The 21,901-nt window shown below is 41.7% G+C and overlaps 1 protein-coding gene across 1 annotated transcript in view; it reads left to right on the top strand.

Moving 5' to 3' along the window:
• The window catches only part of LOC122816707 (transformation/transcription domain associated protein), a gene marked incomplete in the record, with an annotated part of 2,794,447 nt that overhangs the window by 2,273,250 nt on the left and 499,296 nt on the right, over positions 1–21,901 (top strand). Inside the window, 2 exon segments of the mRNA XM_044089697.1 lie at positions 9,265–9,460; positions 11,889–12,154. Coding sequence (XP_043945632.1) covers positions 9,265–9,460; positions 11,889–12,154 — 462 coding nt within the window.

Below are 21,901 nucleotides of genomic sequence, written 5' to 3'. Positions count from 1 at the left end.
TCAACAGAAGGGAGCCCTAGTAATTCTAGAGCTAATAATGATAGAATTAGATTTCCAGTATCATACTCCAGTGATATTAAGTTATTTTGTAACATTTTTGAAAAAAACTGGAATATATTAACATCGATAACTGAATTAGAAAATGTAATTGATACAGTACTACATGTCTCATTTATTAGTAGAAAGTCACTTGAGGCAGCTTTGTTATAGGTCCATAGGTAGGTACTAGGCTATCTGCCCAAGGGCATTTATAAGCCTAGCCAGAGTGTCGGCTTTCGCCGCCCCACTTATTAATTAACTGATCCTCTGTCAAGCAGAGCCAGTGAAGTGATCCCAGGGGTGTATTTTCTGTTACCCATCCCCTCATCAAGGTTTCTCTTGAGTGTTAGTGAGGGGCTTTGCCTAATTTAGTTTGGAATTTTGTTTCAAAGCATGGGGAGTCTCTGTGACAGGAATCTATCCATCCAGCATGTTCTTATTTATTGTTCTGGCGAGGTTTAGCTCACTAGAGCTCGTGGCTCGCAGTGACTTGGATTTCTTTAGGTGGAGCATGTCCATCACTTCTGAGTTGGACATGGCTTTGTAAGTCAGGCAGAGATCACCTCTGAGTAAGCGATATGCCACTGAGTACAGCCAGAGTTTTTTTCAGTCAGGCTGCATAGGACATATGTTTGAGGCCAGTAATCCTCTTGGTGAGGTACGTTTGTGGTCTCTCCAGCTGTTGAAGTGTCTTGTGAGGTACATCCCAAATGAGGCATTGTACTCTATGGTGGGTCTGATGAGTGACGAGTAGGGGGGGCACTATAACCTCTCTATTTCTAGATGCGACCCCTTTAGTAATTAGATGGGCCACATAGAAGGATTTCCTAACTACTTTGGCAATATGATTGTCAAAGGAGAGATTACTATCTACCTGGGTTCCCAGATCACTTATTACCTCTTCTGTATTAAGGGGGCTGCCACCTATGTGGTAATTAGTGGGTGTTTTGTTTTTCCCAAATGGGATGACTATGCATTTTTTGGCATTTAGATTGAGGCCATGACTTTGACACCAGGTGTCCGTCTCAGTAAGGCCCTTTTGGAGGATGTCCGTGTCAGCCGGAGAGCCAATTATGGCTCCCAGTTTGCAGTCATCGGTGAACTTGGTTAGCCATAGTTCTCCTGCATTTGCCTGTACGGTTCCAGGACCGAGCCTTGCAGGACACCACTTTTGACTGGTTTAGAGTCAGACCTGAAGTCTGCTATTCTTACCGTGTGAGTTCTGTCTGTAAGCCAGTTGGCAACCCATTTCGTGATGTAGGGGTTTATGTTCAGACTGGTGAGTTTTTCCTGTAATACCCGAGTGGGGAATGGTGTTGAAAGCCATGGCGACCTCAAGAACAACCTTTCCCCTCGTCTATGGCCTTGGTGACTGTCTCGAAGAAGTCAACCAGGTTTAGTAGGCATGATCTTCCCTTAAAGCCGAACTGGGTCGGGGCAAGTGTTTGGAGGTTCCCAATGTCTTTGTTAATGAGTTCCATGATGATGCGCTCCATAGCCTTGCAGACGGCTAGTCAGGCTTATGGGGCGATAGTTACCAGGGTCAGTTGTGGCCCCTCCTTTGTGGAGTGGAATAACCATTGCTGTGTGCCATTCTATGGGCACATAGCCTGTGGAGAGGCTGAGGTTGAACTGCGTATTTAAGTGGGGGGTTAGTTCGTGCAAGGCGCAGCCTGGGACACCATCTGGCCCCATTGACGCTGTGTTTTTGGCTTTTGAAAGGGCTATTTTCACCTGTGCGTCTGTGATTTCCAGGGCACTACACTTTTCCGGTATTGTTGTGGGCCCTTTTGGGGGTGAAGTTTGCACTGAATCTGTCTGCCAGGATGTTGGCAATATCAGTAGGTTCATTATATTTTGTGCTATTTTGCACTAGTTCAGTGCATATCTGCAAGTTGCCACTTAAATTCTTAACATAGCTAAAGAAGGCTTTGTGATTATCTTTTGAATCCTAGTAAGGATTATAACCCTTATAAGTCCTCAGGGATGATCAGAAAGAAATGCTCTAACAGAGTAGGCACCTTCCCCTGCAGAAATTGTACAGCCTGTAAGTACATATATTCAGGCTCTTCTCTTTCACACAGAAGTCAGAAGTTTAAAGTTGAGGCTGACTTCTATGCAGATTGTGGTCTATTTTAGTTTTTGTAAATATTGAGATGTTTTTTATATTGGGAAGACAGATACCTTAAAGATAGAATCCTGGAATATATGAGGGACATTGTAAAAAAATAAGGAATCTAATGCACTGGCTAAGCATGTACAAGAAAAAGGGATGCACCATGTTTTTAACTTTTTTGTATTAGAGATTTTATCAGAAAGCTTGAGAGGTGGAGATATTAAGAACAGGACAGAGGAGGTTGAACAGAAGTGGATTATGAAAACTGCAGGCTGATGAACCCCTTGGAATTAATGGCATGGTAACACTTAAACCTTTTTTGAAAGGCAGACAATTGAAACATTAAAATTATGTATCAAATGTTTTTTGTACTGCTATGTATTATTTATACATTTTCCAATAGTTTGTACATTTTGAAATATTTTTAGCTTTTAATTAATTAAAGTTTTTAGATAAATGCACTTTCTAATTTAGTGCTTTCTCCACTGTAATTTAAATTTGGTTGTTCAGTAGTATGATTTAAGTCTGAAGAAGCGATCAGTTTGGATCGTGAAAGCACTAACTTCTCATTAAATTTTGTTTGTTTTCTTCCTTCACTCATGGTTTGTTCGTTATTTTTCGCTTTGAGTTGAATGCAGAGTGTTTTACCTAGTATCTGTGCCTTTTTCATTCTGATTACTTGATTTCCCTGAGCCTGATCCATCACCTGGAATTGAGATTAGAACTGTATATCTGCACCTTCTTGGTAACTTGGCATTAAGAATTTGATTCCTCTATTGCATCTGCTTAGTATAAATTCTTGTAACAAAGTATCAAACTAGAGTTTGCTCCTGCTTCACCCTAGTAATGTGTACAGTTTGATTATACCATGTGTGTTTTGTCTGTTTTTTTAAATACTGTCTTTGCCATCACTTTAAATTTATAATGCTTCAGCTTTCAATTTTCATGAAAGATGTAATATTCAAAAAGTTATTAGGTTTAACAAAAATCTGAAGTCCCCCTGTTGAATATTAAGCAAAAGCGCTACACATTTATATTGCTTGAGCAATAGTTTTAAAGAAAGATGTGACACCTGTAAACACACTCAGGCCGTACAAAAATCTTTATCATAAAATATTACTGTTCCACAAAAAAATATGTAGTTGCACTTGTACAACAGCTGGTGCCACCTGTAGCCTCATAAAAGTGAGCTCTATCCATCCTCTGACCAAAGAGAAGGGACAAGAATCTTAACAGAGTCGCACTGAAAATATCTTAAACCATCCCTAGTTAACAGCCCCATAAAAGTGGGCTTCACAGTAATCAATAGACTGATATTTTTTTTTTTCATTTTTCTTTTTTAGCATGTCTTGAAATATGTTTTTAAAAACCTTTATGTGTTTTAATGAAAAAATCAACTACGCTCCACCAAGAACCACTAATTAGTTAAAACTGTTAGCACTCAAATTGTTTTTTACTGAAACTAGTGTAATATAGCTCACAGGGACAGAAACTTACCAGAGTTTACATTAAAACTATATAATGCATTACAAACGGTTTGCTTCCCAAAGTGTAAAGACTGTGAACTACTATGAATACCTAATATCAAGTCATTGGAACAGAAGATTATTTTTGGATTTCATACTCTACTAATTAGTAAACTTTATATTAAGCCTGTCTAAATCTATACTAAGCCATGTGCTATGACGTTTTGGCAGTGTAAGCCTTTAACAAAGAATCTGTGAGTTTAATTTAGAAATGGGAAGACTTAACATCCTCCTGTAGATAAAGGACTGGCTAAAACACCCCCACCTATAGAAAAAAAACTTAAGCAAATTAAGGTGTACAAGTCCCATCCAATTGGAAAACACCAAACATAACCAATCAAAAATAAGCTTAAAACTAGACAGTTGCATTAATTGCTCCTCCATCTTCCTCTCTGGCAAGCTATATATAAGAGCAAGCCTTAAGCTACTTTTTTGATAAACTTTTTGGATCTGATGAAGTCTAGAAGACGAGAGCAGTGAATGAATTTTCATTGAAGAAAACTGACTAAAGGTGATTTTTTTTCTATGGTTTGTTAAAGCTTCTACTGGTTTAAATATTTTTTTAAGGAATCAAAATAGTTTCATATAGAGCTCCTGGCAAGATGCAAGGGGCCATTTTCAACAAAAACTCTGCACCTCTCTTGAGCTAATCCCTTTGGCATGTAATGGATGTCAAACATATTTTTGTACTGAACAATTTACTAGAAATATTGAAAGGAGGGGATATTGATGATAAACTTAAGTACAAGTCATATGCATGACTAATTAAGTTGGATGCTTGCTGCCCGACCATCACAAATGAATGAATGGAATTGCATGTTATAATGACGTCTTGTGTTCTGAGATGAAAGAGCTTACTATTTGGTTATTTTATTAAATAAAATTCCTTTTTTGTAAAGTTGACTTATTTTATTCTATTTTTTACTTTCAGAAATTAGGGATAGACTACCAACTTGGTTATCATTTGCCATCAGAAGGTTCACTGCACATTAGAAAGTAGTGTGGTTAGAGCCACCTCATTAGTAGACTGACTTCTAGTGCTTGACACATTTCTCCATTGCAGGCATGTCTTCCATAACCACTTTGCCATTAGTTCACACCTTCATCAGGCTTTATTGGCTTGATCGTGACCCAAGTATTTCAGGACTTAACCTTCTGAACCTTAAGTTTTTTGACTTTAGTCTGACTCCTTAATCCATGGTGGATTTATTGCCTGAGATTGAGCCCAGTTGTAGATACAACAGGGGGGGGCGGGGTTGGGGTTCATTCTTATCTGTTCAGTTGGTATGTGGCAGACATTCCACTGTGGGTCCCAAGCAACCACATGGCATTATCTTTTGATTGGATAGCCCCTCCATCCAGCCTTAGATGTAAAACTTGGTCCCATTCTGGTAGTTACAACTTTACATCTTGTAAACCATGCAGGGTTTCACATCTTATAGGTTCATAGGCAAGTGGTAGGCTATTTGCCTGAGGGCATATGTAAGCCTAGCCAGAATGTGTTGGCTTTCGCCGCCATCTTAGATTAGTTCCCTGTGCCTCTGTCCAGCAGAGCCATTAGTTCCTTGTGCTTCTGTCCAGCAGAGCCACTGCAGTGATCCCCAGAGTAAATTTTCTGTTTTCCATCCACTCGTCAAGGTTTCTGTCGAAGAGTGTTAGTGAGGGGCTCTGCCTAATGCAGAATGGAATCCTGTTCCAAAGCATGGGGAGTCTCTGGGACAGAAATCTATCTCTCCAGCAAGTCCTGTTTATCCTTATGGTGAGGTTTAGATCCCTAGAGCGTGTGGCTCTTGGGAATTTGTTTTTTTTTAGGTGGAGCATGTCCATCAATTCTGGGTTGGACATGGCCTTGTATGTCAGGCAGAGATCACCTCTGAGTATGCGGTATGCAACAGCTGGAGTTGCTTCAGTCGGGCTACATAGGGCATCTGTTGGAGGCCAGTAATCCTCTTGGTGAGGTACTTCTGTGGTCTTTCCAGCTGTTGCATGTGTCTTGTAAGGTACATCCCAAATGGGGCGTTGTACTCTGTGATGGGTCTGATGAGTGATGAGTAGAGGGGCACAATAACCTCTTTTGTTCTAGATGTGAACCCTTTTCTGATTAGGTGGGCCACATAGAAGGATTTTCTAACCACCTTGGCAAAATGATTATCAAAGGAGAGATTATTATCTACTTGGGTCCCCAGATCCCTTATTTCATTTTCTGAATTTAGGGGACTACCACGTATGTGGTAGTTGACAGGTACTTTGTTTTTCTAAAGGGGATGACTATGCACTTTTTGGCATTTAGCTTGAGGCCAAGATTTTGACACCAGGTATCCGTCTCAGTGAGACCCTTCTGGAAGATGTCTGTATCAGCCAGAGAGTCAGTTATGGCCCCCAGTTTGCAACCGTCTGCAAACTTGGTCAGCCATTGTCTTCCTGTGCTTGCCTGTACCTCTGAGAAGTATATATACCAAACGGGGCGGTCCCAGGACTGAGCCCTGGGGGACGCCACTTGTAACCGGTTTAGAGTTGGACCTAGAGCTTGCAACTCTGACCGTGTGGGTTCTATCCGTGAGCCAACTGGCAACCCATCTCGTGAAGTAGGGGTTTATGTTTAGGCTGGTGAGCTTGTCTGTAATACCAGAATGGGGAATGGTGTTGAAAGCCTTTGCGGGGTCTAGGTAGGCTGTGTGGACCTCCTTTCCCTCGTCTAAAGCCTTGGTAACTGTCTCAAAGAAGTCCACCAGGTTTAGAAGGCATGATTTGCCCTTAACAAAGCCAAACTGGGTAGGGTCCAATGTTTGGAGGTTCCCAATGTCTCTGTTAATGAGTTCCATGATGATGCTCCATAGCCTTGCAGACCAGGCTAGTCTGGCTTATAGCGGGACAGTTCCTGGGGTCTGTTGTGGCTCCACCTTTGTGGAGCGGGTTAACTGTTGCTGTGCGCCACTCTGAGTACGTAGCCTGTAGAGAGGCCGAGTTTGAACAGTGTGTTTAGGTGAGAGGTTAGTTCATTTTGGAGTTCATGTAAGACACAGCCTGGGACACCATCCGGTCCCATTGAAGCTGTGTTTTTGACTTTGGATAGGGCTGTTTTAACCTGTGTGTCAGTGATTGCCAGGGCTCTACATTCTTCTGGTATGGTTATGGGCCCTTTAGGGGGTGAAGTTTGCACTAAACCTGCCTGCCAGAATGTTGGCAATATCGGTCGGCTCAATGTGTTTTGTGCCATTCTGCACTAACTCAGAGCAGATCTGAGAGTTTCCACTTAGGTTCTTGACACAGCTAAAGCACACTATGTGGTTATCTTTGGAGTCCTTGGCAATTTTTCTTTCGAAGCTAACCATGGATGATTTCATGAGGGATCGTAGTTTCTTGCTGATACTGATCAGGGATGTCTTTCCTTCTTGGGATTTTACTCTTTTCTGTACTAGTTTCCTCCTTCTATTGTATAGCTTGTTTATAGCAGGGGTCCACCAGACTTGTTTCCTTTTCTTGGAGGAGTGAGTCTTGGTTTTGCTTGGGATAGCACGACCCATGCATTCTTGCAGGTGCTGATAAGAGTGCCTTTGTAAGGGATTCAGTAGCTTGGACAGCGTTGTCCTGTAGCATGGGGGCTTGAACTTTTCCACCTCTGTCTTAAGTAACGTGAAGTTTACTTTTGAAAAGTTTTTCATGGTGGTTTCCTTGATTGGGGGTGGGGGCGGAATGTGGATATCCAGAGTGATTAGTCTATGGTCTGATCTAACCAGCGAGGGGTTGACCTCCGGTGTAGAACACCGGTCGCCCATGTTGGTGATGACTAGGTCCAATATGTTGTCACCTCTGGTGGGGGTGTTGACCAGTTGATCCAAGGCGTTTGAGTTTATAAATTCTAGGAAGTGTTGGGCAAGGGAGTTAGTACTTGAATAGTTCTCACAGTTAATGTTTGGGTAATTGAAATAACCCAATATTAGGGCATTTTGTAGGACCTTCATATTTTCCAGTGTCTCCAGAAATGCGGATTGGGGGTCCTGGGTCATGGTGGGTGATCTGTAGCAAGCTACAATTTGAATTGCACTTTTGCCTGTTGTTAGTTGCACGTAGATGATCTCTGAGGCATTGTGCTGCACCACTAACCTGGGGGTGTGGGTATCCTTGATGAATATGGATACACCCTCGCCTTTTATGTTTCGGTCTGGGTTCTGTGGCCGAAAAGTATGGTATGAGTTATAGCCTGGTAGTGCTGGAGTGCTCTCTGGAACATTAAACCAGGTTTCTGTTACTGCACAGATATCGATGCTGTCCATACTGAGGAGTGCCTAGAGTGCATACATTTTGAGGTTTAGACTTCTGGCGTTGAGTAGCATTACCCTTAGTTTTTGGTTACTTGTGCTATTTACGGTGGTGGGTTACAAAGCCAAGAATTCTTGTGTGAAAGGAAATAACATCGAAAAATAGTTTTTTATGGGTATAAATGGTAACAGTTGAAAATACAGAGCCCCCTTTGTTTATGGCTGGGGTAGCATTTTGAGTGTTGAGTCTTTTGTCTTTTCCCGGTTAGGGGTCGCCACAGCGGATCACCGGTCCGCTTATGATTGGCAGTGGATTTTTATGGTGTTGAGTTGCCAGCCCAGTGCCCAACCTTCAGAGAAGGCAGACACAAACTCATAGCCAGCCTTAGGCATAGGCCAACTAGGTGGCTGCCTAGAGTGCCGCTCTAGCAGGGGCGCTTTTCCAGTTATCTGGATAGTGTAGGTAGACCAGGATGGGGCACAGGGTGATGTTGGGGGCACTGTGGAGACCTTTTGCCTAGGGCACCAGTTGACCAACGGCTGGTCTTGCACAAACTCATGCACCTAATTGCATGTCTTTTTAAACATCAGTCGATCACAGGGAGGACATGCAGACTCCACATAGAAGGCACTTCTGCTGAGAGTCAAACCAGAGAACCTCTTCCTGTATGGTGACAATGCTAATCGCTGCACCACAGCAGCCGACATTTTGAGTGTTGAGTACATCTTTAAAATGATAGGTAGGTGGTGTGGGCAACAACATTAGGTTTGCGTACAAAATGTCAATATCTGGCTACACCCCTGCACATGAATGCACGTACACTTAGGCCAGCTCAGCTATCATTATATTTAAAAAGAGTATGGCAACATAAGTCTCAGTAATAAAGGTTCTCCTTGCTTATGCTCCCAGAGTATACAAGAAAACTAACTGATTTGTTATTAAGCACTAATAAAAATAATGCTAATGTTAATAAGTAATAACTAAGCAAGTAAAACTAAGCTTTTTTTTCTTCATCTGGTGTGTGCTTTTTCCTTTGTTTGGGGTAAATTAGTAAACTTGTCAGTTGTGCTGTAGTTGTGTAGCTTGTGAATGTGTACTTAGTGGTGAAGGAATTACTCTCCCTCCAGTTACAGTAGCTACAGAGGGGGGGAAAATGCAGATTGAAAATAGGTGGATGAAACTTGTCGGTGACCTACCAGGGTCGAGTCAGTGATAGTTGTAAGTAGCCATATCACTAATGTTTTGAGCTCAAATGTTTGTATTTTAATCAAGTTGTAAGTAAACTTGCCTGCAGTGTTTTTCATTCTTGTTTTTTATCCTTAGGCAGCACAGCAAATAACTGAGCTTCAGGAAGCAGCACAGATCAATGCAGGATTGCAGCCAACTAACCTGGGAAGAAACAATAGTCTGCATGATATGAAGACTGTGGTGAAGACATGGAGGAACCGTTTGCCAATTGTATCTGATGACTTGTCTCATTGGAGCAGCATTTTCATGTGGAGACAGCATCACTACCAAGGTACAACTTAAGTAATTATTCTGGTAATCCATTCAGATGTCCAGAACAGGCATTTGCTGAAAACTTATGTTTGTTATAGTAGGTATCGCCAGAACTGTGCTAATAAGGTTATGCTTTAATATTATTAACGTTGAGGTTACTGCTAAAACCATTTTCTAGATTTATTTTTTTGTATCAGTACTGAATTTTTGTTGCATGGGGGCAGGACACTTCCCCAGCTTAACTTTTTGGATCATATCCTGTTTCCATTCACTGGTGTTACTCAGGCTGGAAAAATGTGTGCTATGTTACTATTAATGACTTGGTTTAACACAGAATTAACAACTTCTGCAGGTAGAGAACATGTTTTATTTATTCTTTACTTGACAGTTAACATATAACTACATATTTATAAGAGATGTACTGCAAAATTTGTCTTCTGAATGCTGACACTGGTTTATCTAAGAAAGTGAAATTGTCTTGGTTTTAAGGTCAAGCTTTGTATGCTGTTGTACTTAGAGGCTTTTCATGTTATATTTATTCATAATTGTATCTGTTTTGTGTGCTCCTTGATGGAAATTTGCTCTGGACAACTTTTTCATGCCTTGTACTTTATTTTCTGCTTTCTTGAAATTGCACTGCATTTTGTTTGTGTATGTGCAACTTGTATTATACAAGTGTCTTGAATTTTGGTTAAAGTGAGTATTTGGTTCACTTAGCTGGTTAACAAATGAAAAAGCACTACAACTCCTAACTCTCCTTTGTTTTTTTAATTTGTGTTTTCATTTTACCAAGTTATGGTGGCATTTTTTTGACCTTGAGTAAACCATTTCTGCATATTTTTTGTAATTATGGTCTTTATTTTGTGTGCTTTTCCAGCAGAGTAAATCCTTGAAATAAGTAGCTGTCATGCTGTCACACTAAAGTGAAACATTGTAAACCTCGTTGGCTTCAAACTGGTATTTAAATGGCATATTTCTTGTAGTGCACTATTTGTATGTGGGGCAATTTGGCATCTTTTTGAAGACCAGTCATAACTTCAAGCTGTGTCAAGTTGAAATCGTACTTTAACAATTAAATGTTTATCAGTAATCAAATAATATGCATAGATAGTACATAAAGGATTCAGAGTGTTTATTCAAAGTTTGAAGAATAAAGTAAGTAGCTGTTGAAAAGAAAGACAGCTGTATAAATGATTTAACTATAGTACCAGAAATACATCTGGAATTTGACTTTCTTTGCATGTATAAATAAAGGAGATGTCCGTTATTAATAAAATGTTTACATTGCTATATTCTGTATATATAAAGTAGCTGTTTTTAAAGGCATCTTAGTACTGATGATCAGAATTTAAAATGCACCTGAGACCTGTTTAACAGTAGCACCCATATAATGCAGACTGGCCAAATTAAAAAGTGCCATTTGTTTTTGCCATGTCCTTGTAACAACATCCTTGCCAAAAAAAAAAAAAAACTGCAAAAGTTAGAGCTTGATATTTATCTCTATTATTCTGGTTTCCCTTCATTGTATCCGATGGCTTCTGTACTTGCACCCATTCATCCCAGTCATTCTGTGGGGGTGTGAGACAGACATGTCTAGACTAGGCAAGAGCCCTATAGCACATTTGTTGCTGCTCGTGAAGCTTTATCAGCTCATCTGCTCCCCCAGTATTGAGAGTCAAGTAGTAGGGAGTAAGCCAGTCTACCCTCTCCTGGAGCAGGAGCATCATTCTCCTTTGGTGAGTTAGTGAGATCTACTGCATGATGCCATCCATTGGGGTTGAGAATCTGCATGCAGAATTCCCTCGGCTTGTGCTTTGGAATTATGGCAGCATGTATTCTGTAGGCCTGTACGCCAAAGGTGCATCACTTAGTCTTCTTTGTACCATTTCCTTTCATTATGACAAGCCTGTGTTCTCCCATCTGAGGTTGTGTTGTTGGAGAAGCAGCAGCACAAGGTGACCAGGGCACATTTTTCTCCCCTTCCTTCCCCCAGATTAACATATCCATCTTTTTTACCTGTGCCATCAAGCACCCAAGCTAGTAATCAAACGAACTGTAGTTAGGGTTTTATCTGTCTTTGCTACTGGTGTAGTTATTGCATCTATTACTGTACACCTTTTTATTTGTTATGGCAACTCTAGTTCCTCAAGAAAATTCAACCCTTACAGACCCATATTCCATTCCACAATTCTCTGAGCAGTACTCATACCCTGTGAAAATGGTTATTTTTCTTTCCAGCAAGGTTTTCTGCAGATTAAAAATGATCATTTGTGGAATATTTCCATGCTGCTTGTGTGTCAGACTCACCTTGCTAATTAGCACTGTTTCAGAAGTAGTAAAACACTTCACTGGTAACTTAAATTGTAGCAGCTCATAAGAATACCTAGAAATGCTGTAGCTTGTTGCTCAGATTCAATAATGATGGTGGCTTGTATCATTCTCTACAGCTATTGTTACTGCGTATGAAGGTAGCACTCAGCATGATCCCAGCTCCAACAATGCAATGCTTGGTGTCCACGCATCTGCTTCAGCCATTATCCAGTATGGCAAGATTGCAAGAAAGCAAGGCCTTGTCAACGTAGCTCTGGATATACTGAGTCGGATCCATACAATTCCTACTGTACCTATTGTAGACTGCTTTCAGAAGATCCGGCAGCAAGTGAAGTGTTACCTACAGCTGGCAGGAGTCATGGGCAAAAATGAATGCATGCAGGTACACTCATTTAATTTCATGTATGAAACTGATCTCTTCAGTAAGATTTTAGAATAGCTTTACTAACAAAATTTTTATTTTCACAAGCATTCTAATAACATCATAGCTTAACTTGTGAGAAATTTGTCAGTTTGCATTGCCCATTCTTAACTAGTGCAGTTGTTCTGTGGTGGTCACTGCATATATTGATACTGGCTGCATTTGTACAAAACAGAGGCAAAAAACAAAAATGGAAACTTGTTAAAGTATTAAAGACCCTGCGCGTGCAGACACACACACACATGCACACACTTCTTGTACTGAGCTACAGTAATCTTGGAGCTATTCTATGTTAAAGGTGAATTACTCAGATACTGTGTGATATAAAGAGTTTATACATACAAAGACAGCTGCTGAGTAGGTTTCACAATTTTGCATGTCAAACACTAGTGTACCATTATTGTTTGATTCCCCATAGGACAGAGTCTGCTCTACCATTCACCCAGTTAGCTTATTTGTTCCGTGTTCACAAGATCCTTGGATTCTTGGACAGATGAGAGTCCTTTGGCCCAGTCTTCCCTTCCTTCCAACCCCCCCCCCCCCCCACAAACTCATCCACTTGTGAAGATAGTTAGGTATTAGACTGGGCCAGCTTTGCTTAATGTGTGGGTTGACCCACCCTTTCGCATGAGAAAAAAACCATCTCCCTTGCGACAGCTCTTTTTGAGTTCTGCTTTAGTTTCCCACCAAGAAAAATTTCTCTCAAGTCACAGTATGAATTTGCACAAGGAAGTGTGTGTTCGATAGACTTCAGCTCAACCGAATAGGCATCTAGTTTTCCTTCAATGCCATGCTTAATGTTCACACATGTGCATCTGAATGATGTCTGTGTTCAGAAAAACTCCATAATTTTGGGTAACTTTAACTGCACTTCAGTAAACTGGAACCAGTTGAGGCAAAGCCAGCCCACCCCTCCTTTACCAGGATGGCTGAGCCATCAGTAACTGTTTGCTCGTATCCTCCCCTACCAGCTGTTACAGGTGCCCAAGCCACTATTCAAACTCGGATTGCCTGAGACATAATCAGAGCTTTATACCACTATGTCTCAGAGCTGATATGCTAGTCTTCTGTCATGCATCTCTTTGTACAGGAAGTGACTTTTTTTAAAACCTGTTGCACTTAAACTTTTGTCTTTACTTTCTACATTTAGTCCGTCTTCATGCCATATTGTGAAACATGGGTTTGGATTGTGCATTAATCTGTGTGTCTCATTGTTAAGGTTGTGAAATGAAAGCTACTGTGCCAGCACTGTCATAATCAACTTCATCCAGTCCTTTTCTCTTCCAGTATAACATACCTGACCTTTGATCAAGCCACTGGCAGATGGTGCCTTTTAATCTAGAATTTGCTTGATAGCTTTATATAGAGCTGGTCTTTTTCTTAAAACTTTACAGTTACTGTCAGCCCAAGAACTCCCTATAAAGAGAATTCTGACCAGCTGCCCTCAATTCCCTTTTGGCAAAAGTAGACAAGACTGATAAGGGAACATAGGAAGGGTACTAATATTAGCTGGGTAGGTCATCTGCTGTTTTTAGGAATAAAGACTTCTTGATCTTCCTGCCATACCTGAGGCTCTCCTGCATTTGGAAAACATCTATGGCTGTGTAGTTACAGAGACTTATTTAAATGTAAAGAGAAAATGCTGTCTACACCTGTTTTTTCACTTTTCATGTATTAAGATTGATGGCAGCTATGTAATATCTCCATAGTTGTATTAGGTTGGTACAAACTGAACTCAATGAACAATATATCGCGTCACTTTAGACAGGCTTACTTATCAACTAGTAGCTTGGTACAGAATACCGTCTTTGTCCCCTGATGACCACATAAGATTCCTCTGTGTTCTGAATGATCTGTTCGCAAAAACTCCATTATTTTTTCAGTGATTGTAACTGCATTTCAGTAAACTGGAAGCAGAGTATAAAGGATTAGACCAGATAAAATCACTTTAGCAAGCAGATGTAGGAGACTCTCATTCTGATGCCCTCCCTGCCCAGTACTCAGTTGAAGAATCAACAATTGAGTTTGTAATATATTGCACACAGCCTAATGTCTGCAGTTGTTTCTATGTAGGGAAAACTGTGAACAAGTGCAAAGTCAGTGTGAGAGGCAGCCTATTTGACGTCAGATTCACATCATCAGAAACCTGCTGGCAGACACTGCCTTGATTTCCCTAACCATGGATGTTTCCACTTCTACATCCTAGACATGCTTGAATGTGTCCATTCAAAGGAAACAAAAAAGCTTTTATTGAAAAATTGAAGTAGATCAGACTGGATGTCCACCACCACCCTGGTCTGAACTCGAGCATTTCTGTCAAACGTGTGATCTCACTCAGGAAACTAATCTATAAGTTGTCAAAATAATATAACTGTTTAACCCAGGAATTGGACAAAAATTGGTAATTAACTCTCTAATTCTTGTTAATATAAAGAAAAATCAACTTAACTTAAACGTGTAATTCCCATATTTAGCTAAGGATAGTTTCTGGTTCAGCATTCCTTTCTTTGTTTCTCACAGCCCTTTTAGCGAATCATGACAGCAGAACAGTGTCTTGCTACAGTTTCTTAGTTTGAGCTACCTTGGTGCAGTTTATTAAACTGATAACACATGAAAACAAGTCACTATAGACTTTTGTGATCTCAAGATATGTACCAACTTAAACAGTAATTTCCAGAGGTTTGAAAATGAGTTTTACTTTTCATTTGGAGCCTGTGTTTTCTTTGTGTTGTGATGAGAAAAAGGGACCAAGCAGCAGCTTCCTAATTTGATTGGCAGCCAGCAGCCACCGACTGATTATATCAGCCTCTTACATCATATATCCCTGCCCCCAGCACTAAGGCACCACCCCTGCTGTCAGAAGATTGGTTAGCTGCCCTCCCACCTGATCGCTTCCCATTTCTAGCTTGGTACAGGGCTGTCTAGCCCTCTTTTGAAATAACTTCAGTGGGAACTTGAGGAGAGGAGGAATCTGAACAGAAGCCTCATTAGCTGCTAGACCCAGGAAGTCCAATGATCTATTGTTTTAATTCATTCCTAACTGTGGGTCGGATCCGATGCTCGGATCCAACACGTCCACTTCTTCCAGCTTGTGGAACAGTGAAACTCTTTGAGCTGCTTCCTTTAAACATAATGCCCTAGTCACCTAGCATACCTCAGATCCCGTTTGCTGCCTTAGCATATGGACGTAGTCATTGCTTACTCTCAAGCGAGTACTAATTTCTGTGAGTTAGTTATTTACTATAATCTTTATTATCTTTATATTTCTACCCTTATTTTCTGTACAGAAAACCTCAATATACTTGATTTTTTAAGTATCCCATAAATACCATTGTTGGTATTTCCTTCATACTGTTCTTCTGTTATGATCATTGCTAGTATTTTTTGTTTCTAGTCTCCTCTGTTATTTTAAAACAAAAAATTGTCTCCTTTATTCTTTATCCTTTACTACTATTTTTTAAATATGTCCAAGAAATCTTCTGGTTTCAAAAAGTGCGTGGCCTGTGGCCATAAAATTCCAATTTCGGACACACATTCTAAGTGAGTATACTGTTCAGGCTCATCCCACCTTGATTTGGATTGTGACATAAGCAAGTCCTTCAATCCAAGGGCCTTAATAGATAGAATACGTTAATTTTAAGAGTTTGCTACCCTCTAAACCTGTTCAACAATCTCTGGGACTCAAATACCCCCCCAAAAAAGTTGATAAGGGAGATTCTGTTCCTAAAGAATCAAGAAAGTGATCCCCAGAGCCGTCTACCTTTTTGGCTACAGTATCTGAACCTCCCAGTAAAATAGCTAAAGTATTGGATCTGACCACTTCATATCCAAGACCTAGACTGGAGAAATCTCCTTTGATCCACTCTTCTCAACTGTTACCAGTTCCTACCTCTTCTCGGTTCCCTTCCCTTTTTTTTTGGAACATTCTTTGGAACATTCTTCAAGATGACACTCTAGACCATTTGTTCAGTCATCTAAGAGTCTGACAGAAGCCGATGTGGACAGGATGATGAGGGAATTCATCATGACCCAGATTCAAATGGAAGTTCTTCCTGCTCCGACCCCGTCAGGTTTGGACACCCTTGTACGTACTACTCCCCCTTTATTGGCTCCTCCTCCATTCTGACCTTTTGTTTTGGAGCCATCGGATCTGAAAATCCAAGAGTTGTCTGCCTCCGATCTAAAGATTGTGGAATCTTCGACTCCTGTGAATGTATCTCAGTGGCCCAGTGCTGTAGCATCCCTAGGGCCCCTTGGAGCATCATCACTAGACAGCTTGGCTCTGACTCTTTCCTTGAGTAGTTTGCTTTTAGGGCAGAGGGAGCTGACAGTCCTTAAGCATGGCTCATTAGATCTCTCAATTTCTTTTTCTCCAAGGCATTCTGCATTCAAGGTAGTGGAGAGAGCTTTCTCTGTTCCAAGAGTTCAGAATTCTCTTCCCTCTTTGGCTCTAGCTGCCCAACTGCATTTAACTCTGCTTCTAGAGCCTCAGTCAGCTGTGCCACTGGGATAGCCACCACAAACCAATTTCCAGAACACCTAGCAGGGTATAGTAATCTCTTCTGACACTTATCTCACCGAAGAAGTTCCCAGGAAGAGGAAGTGTAGAACGAGGCAGTTGGACTCCACTGTAGTCTGTCACGGAAGATACTGACTTTGATGAAGGGGAAGGGTCCCCCAGGTCACCACCCGTCTCATTTGCAGACATCTTAGAACTTCTAAAACAAAGGAGTGGTTGGTCACATGACAACCTTTCACAAGAGGAGTCATTATTCCAGGAGGCCTTTGGAGCTGACCCATCTACCTTCTGGGTGACTTTGCCCACCGATGAGCTCATTGATTTGGTCTCTTGACGGGCATGGAAGGAGCCTGATACCATTGAGCCTATCCCTAAAAGAGACCAAATAGGATCCTGGCACCACCAAACAGAACGTATTGAAGCAAGGGAGTACTAGTTTATGCCATGGTCATAGTGGCAACTTCTAAGAAGAAACTAGCAGAGCAAAGTTTCTATGTCCACCTCCCTAACAGGGAGTCTGGTGTGCTGGCCAGATTTGTGAAGTGTGCCTTTGCTTCAGTGACGTCTGGTCTTCGGTCACTGAACTACTTAGCACATTTTACCAGACTTCAGTGGGATTTGATTAAGAAACTTTCCAAATTCCTCACTGGGACCATATCCTCTGAGGTAGAGAGCACTATTTCCTCACAGTTGGCTACTCTTCAGTCTACTTCTAATTCATCCATGAAGCTTATCTCTCTTGCAGCTGAAGGTACCTCAAGGGCAGCAGGTTATGGCATTTCTGTTAGAAGACATGCCTGGGTGTGATTATGTGACTTTTTGGAAGCGTTCAAATCTTTTGTCAGTGCTCCATTTGATAGATGTTCTTCGTGTTTCACTGTTGCAGTCATTACATTTGGGTAATCTGCTGGCAAATTGCCCTCAGTCGGCCTGAATAACAAAGTCTTGGGTCCTACGTCGGTTGCTGTCTCATCTTCCATGACGTCAGGTCGTCAGTGGTATAAAACATGCAGCTGACTCCATTTTAATCAGTCTTTCTTGCCGCGCGGTGCCCGAAGCAGAAGCAGTTCGCAAGTGCCGGTCGGCCGACTCCTGAAATTTTCATTTTCGAGTTTCAGAACCAAAGTCTTCAACCTAAAGCTAAGTACCCCATTGAGGAAACTTTTTTTTGCTCCTTACCAATGTCAGTAAAAGTTAATAATTGTATTACTTGTGGGAAGCAAATACCTCATAAGGATTTTCATTTGTACTGTATTCCTTGCCTAGGTCCTGACCACAACGTGCCTTGCTGTCGGTTTTGTGCTAAATTTAACCAACGCACTATTAAGCGTTGGTATATTTTTGCTTCTAAATATTTTGGCTCAAGATTTAACTATCCAGAAATGTTGTCGGTTAGCAGTCCGACTACCGGAATTCACAAAAAACGCAAAGAAAAAGACAGAGACAGACCGTCGAGGTCCAAAACTGGCGACAAAGCTTCTCTTAAGTCAGTCGCCGGTTCGCCGCTACTCAGTGAGGTACTTTTGCAGCCCCTGATGCCAACTACTTTTAATTCGCAGGCCTCTACCGAGACCCATTTGGAGTCCGGTATGCCACGAGACTCTTCAAGTATTGAGCCTGCGGATGTCTCTCCCTTAGATGGGTCCGGAGCCGCTGAGCAGGCACCGGCTTCTGAGGGTGTTTTCAGGCCTAAAGATTTGTATATTAAACCGACGCCATCATCAAAAACAAGGCCAAAACCAACTTCTATGTCTAAAAACCAACGCATGAGCCACGTGTTCAGGCCCCTATGTCTAAAAAGCAAATGATCAAAATGGCTGAGGATTTAATTACCTTGATCAGGGGTTCCCAACCCCTTCCTGCTAAGAGGCGTAGGCAAGGCACTGTTTATGAATCTTCAGATCAGGTTTCCATTTCTTCTGATTCCTCTTTGATCAGGAATTTTCTATTCCCCCTTATGAGGACTCTGATGCAGAAGAATCCAGCCCTTCTGCTTCTCCTCCTGAGGATTTTTCTTTTGGAGTAACTTTGCATACCTTAAGGGACCATTTTCATTGGGAGAGTCAGGATTTTTCAGAATCCAAAAAGAGGATTGGGGATTTCCTCCTCCTTCCTCAGCATAGGCCTTTGGCTATACCTCCTGTTTTAGACATTGTTGATGATGTTTTCTCAGAATCCAGCATGGCTCCTGATTCCCTGCCTCCGGTTCCTAGTAAGCCAGTCAGATATTACAGGGTTCCTGACTCCCACAATTTTCTTTTCAAAAACCCTACTGCTGATCCTGAAACAATTTCTCAGGGTCCCAAAGGTGTTAAGGCTTCTACTGCTAAAAATCCTATCCTTTCTGATAGAGACTCCAGGGCACTGGGTAGATGGGGTAAGAAGGTTTACACGTCTGCAACCCTGGCAATCAGGGCTTTAAACTGTCAATTTCATATGCTTAAATATCAGCAGCATGTCATGGGCTTACTTAAACAGAAAGTGATGTTGATTTCTGACTGTGTGGAAAATAGTTACAGGATTTCTTGCATTCAGCTGAACAAGTTGGAAAGCATACTTTGCAATGTGGTTTTGATTCCTTGGAGGCCTCTTGCAGGGCTGCCGTAACTGGTTCTGTGATAAGAAGGCATGCTTGGCTCAAGGAGCAAAATCTGCCTGATTATGTTAAAGCTAAATTGTTGGATGCTCCATTACAACAGGACACTCTATTTGGTAATAAGGCAGAAGTTATTTTGAAAAAGATGGAAGACAAAGCTAAGTCTATGCAAACTGTAAAAGATTTCCTACAAGTACAGCCACCCAGGTTCAGTAGGCACTGGCCTACTAAGAATTGGTCCTTTCCAGTACCCAACAGAGCTGCTCAGGTCAAACCCAGACACTCTAAAGGCTCCAGGTTTCAGTCACAAGGAACTTACAGAACAAAACAATGGGGTGCCTCCACCTCCAAATCTGGAAGTAGCAAGCCCCCCCCCCCACGGTAAACAGTCTCAATGACTTTCCTCTGCCATTTCCAAGCACTTATTTTTGGCAGCCCCTTTGGGGGGAAAACTAGCACTTCATGCTCAAAATTGGCATCTAATTACCCAGGACAATTAGGTCTTAAATATAGTATCCCAGGGATACAGATTTCATTTCCACACATTGCCAATTCCAAACGGATGGCCAGATCTACCTCCAAATCATTGGGCAGAGGCCCAGAAACAAGTCATGTCCCTCATGGATATGCGAGCTATTCAACCAGTACCAGAAAAGGAAAAAGGACAAGATTTTTATTCAAGACTTTTCCTGGTACCCAGAAAAGACAAATCATAGCGTCCAGTTCTGGACTTATCCATTCTAAATACCTTCCTGGACATTCCAAAATACAAGATGCTGACTCTACAACAGTTATGCTAGGCAAGGATGCCTGGTTGGTAACTTTAGACTTAAAAGAGGCTTACCTGCATTTCCCAATCAGGGAATCTTGCAGAAGATACCTCCATTTCAAAGCAGGCTGTTTGCATTACCAGTTCTCTGCACTGCCCTTTGGCTTATCTACTGCGCCCAGGGTCTTCACAAAGTGCCTGGCACCAGTGATTGCATTTTGCAGACAAAGAAACATTCAAATTTATCCTTATCTGGACGATAGTGTAATTCAGGCAGAAAACAAGGACACTCTTCTACAACATCTGGCATTTGTAAAAAGGCTTCTAACATGCCTAGGGTACACCATAAACAAAAAGAAATCACAACTGGTACCCTCTCAAATAATTGCATTCCTGGGTGCAAGCTTGAATACAACTGCCCAGATGGCTTACCTCACGCCAGACAAGCAAATTAAATTGATGACATACTTCAAACAAGTGGCCACAAAAACCCAGCTATCTGCAAGGCAAATTCTGCAGGCTTTGGGGTTCATGGCTTCCTGCATTCTACTAATTCCATATGCAAGACTGCATATGAGGAAACTTCAATGGTACCTAAAAAGCTTATGAAGTTAACATTGCCACAGCCTGGAAACAATGATTCCTCTCATTCCTTGCCTGCAACAGAAGTTCCTATGGTGGGCAGAGGCCTGTCACCAAAACAAGGGACTGTCATTCATTCTATCCCCTGCCACCCAAACCTTGACTACAGACGCATCAGACTATGCTTGGGGGGGCCGGGCCCATCTGGCAGGGAGATGCATTCAGGGCAAATGGAGCCCAAATCGAATGCACCTACATATCAACCAGAAAGAAATGCTAGCTGTACAGAATGCTCTGACAGCCTTCAAAGACTTTCTTCATCCAGGACAAATACTGATAAAGACGGACAACACCACAGTTATGTGGTACATAAACAAGCAGGGGGGCACCCACTCCTACCCCCTTTGCAGACTAGCTATGGCCTTGTGGAACACAGCCTTGACTTACCAAATACATCTACAAGCTCAATTCCTGCCAGGAAAGCAAAATACTCTGGCAGGCGAACTAAACAGAAACCTTATGGACCCACATGAATGGAAACTGGATCCACAAATCTTCAGCATGTTGACACGAAGATGGGGGATCCCAGACATAGATCTTTTTGCCTCTCCCAAAACTATCAGTTGGACAAATTCTGCACAAGAATTCATCACAAAAAAGCTTGGAAAGTGGATGCTCTATCCTTTCCCCCTCTGCCTCTGCTCTCCAAGGTTTTACTAAAAGTCAGACAGGAAAAAACGAAAATGATTCTGATTGCTCCAGACTGGCCTCGCCAACACTGGTACACGCTTCTACGCAATATGTCACACTTTCCTCCGTGGTACCTGCCTCAGACACCTCATCTGCTGTCTCAGCAGAACTGTCAAATTCTGTACACTCAACTCCAAACTCTGAATCTTGCAGCATGGCTAATCAACTAATTTCACCAATCACATCTCTCAGTAAACCTGTGATGGATGTCATTTTGGAAGCTAGAAGGCCTAGTACTAGAAAATCTTATGCTGATAAATGGAAAAGATTCTGTGCCTTGAACCAAGCACAAGGAAATAAACACAGCAATGCCCAATATTCCTCAGATTCTGCAATATTTAACTGAGACGCTTCACAAGGGCCCATCTTTTTCTTCTATAAAAATCCATGCCTCTGCTTTTTTGGCTCATTACAACACAGAGCCTCCTCTCTTTTCTCATCCCCTGTTAAAGCAGTACCTCAGAGGGGCCAAAAATTTGAGACCTCCCAGGA

Source organism: Protopterus annectens, chromosome 12.part0, assembly GCF_019279795.1.
Source record: "Protopterus annectens isolate FY-2018-M chromosome 12.part0, PAN1.0, whole genome shotgun sequence".
Lineage (NCBI taxonomy): Eukaryota > Metazoa > Chordata > Ceratodontiformes > Protopteridae > Protopterus > Protopterus annectens.
This window is presented reverse-complemented; position numbering and strand designations above follow the sequence as displayed.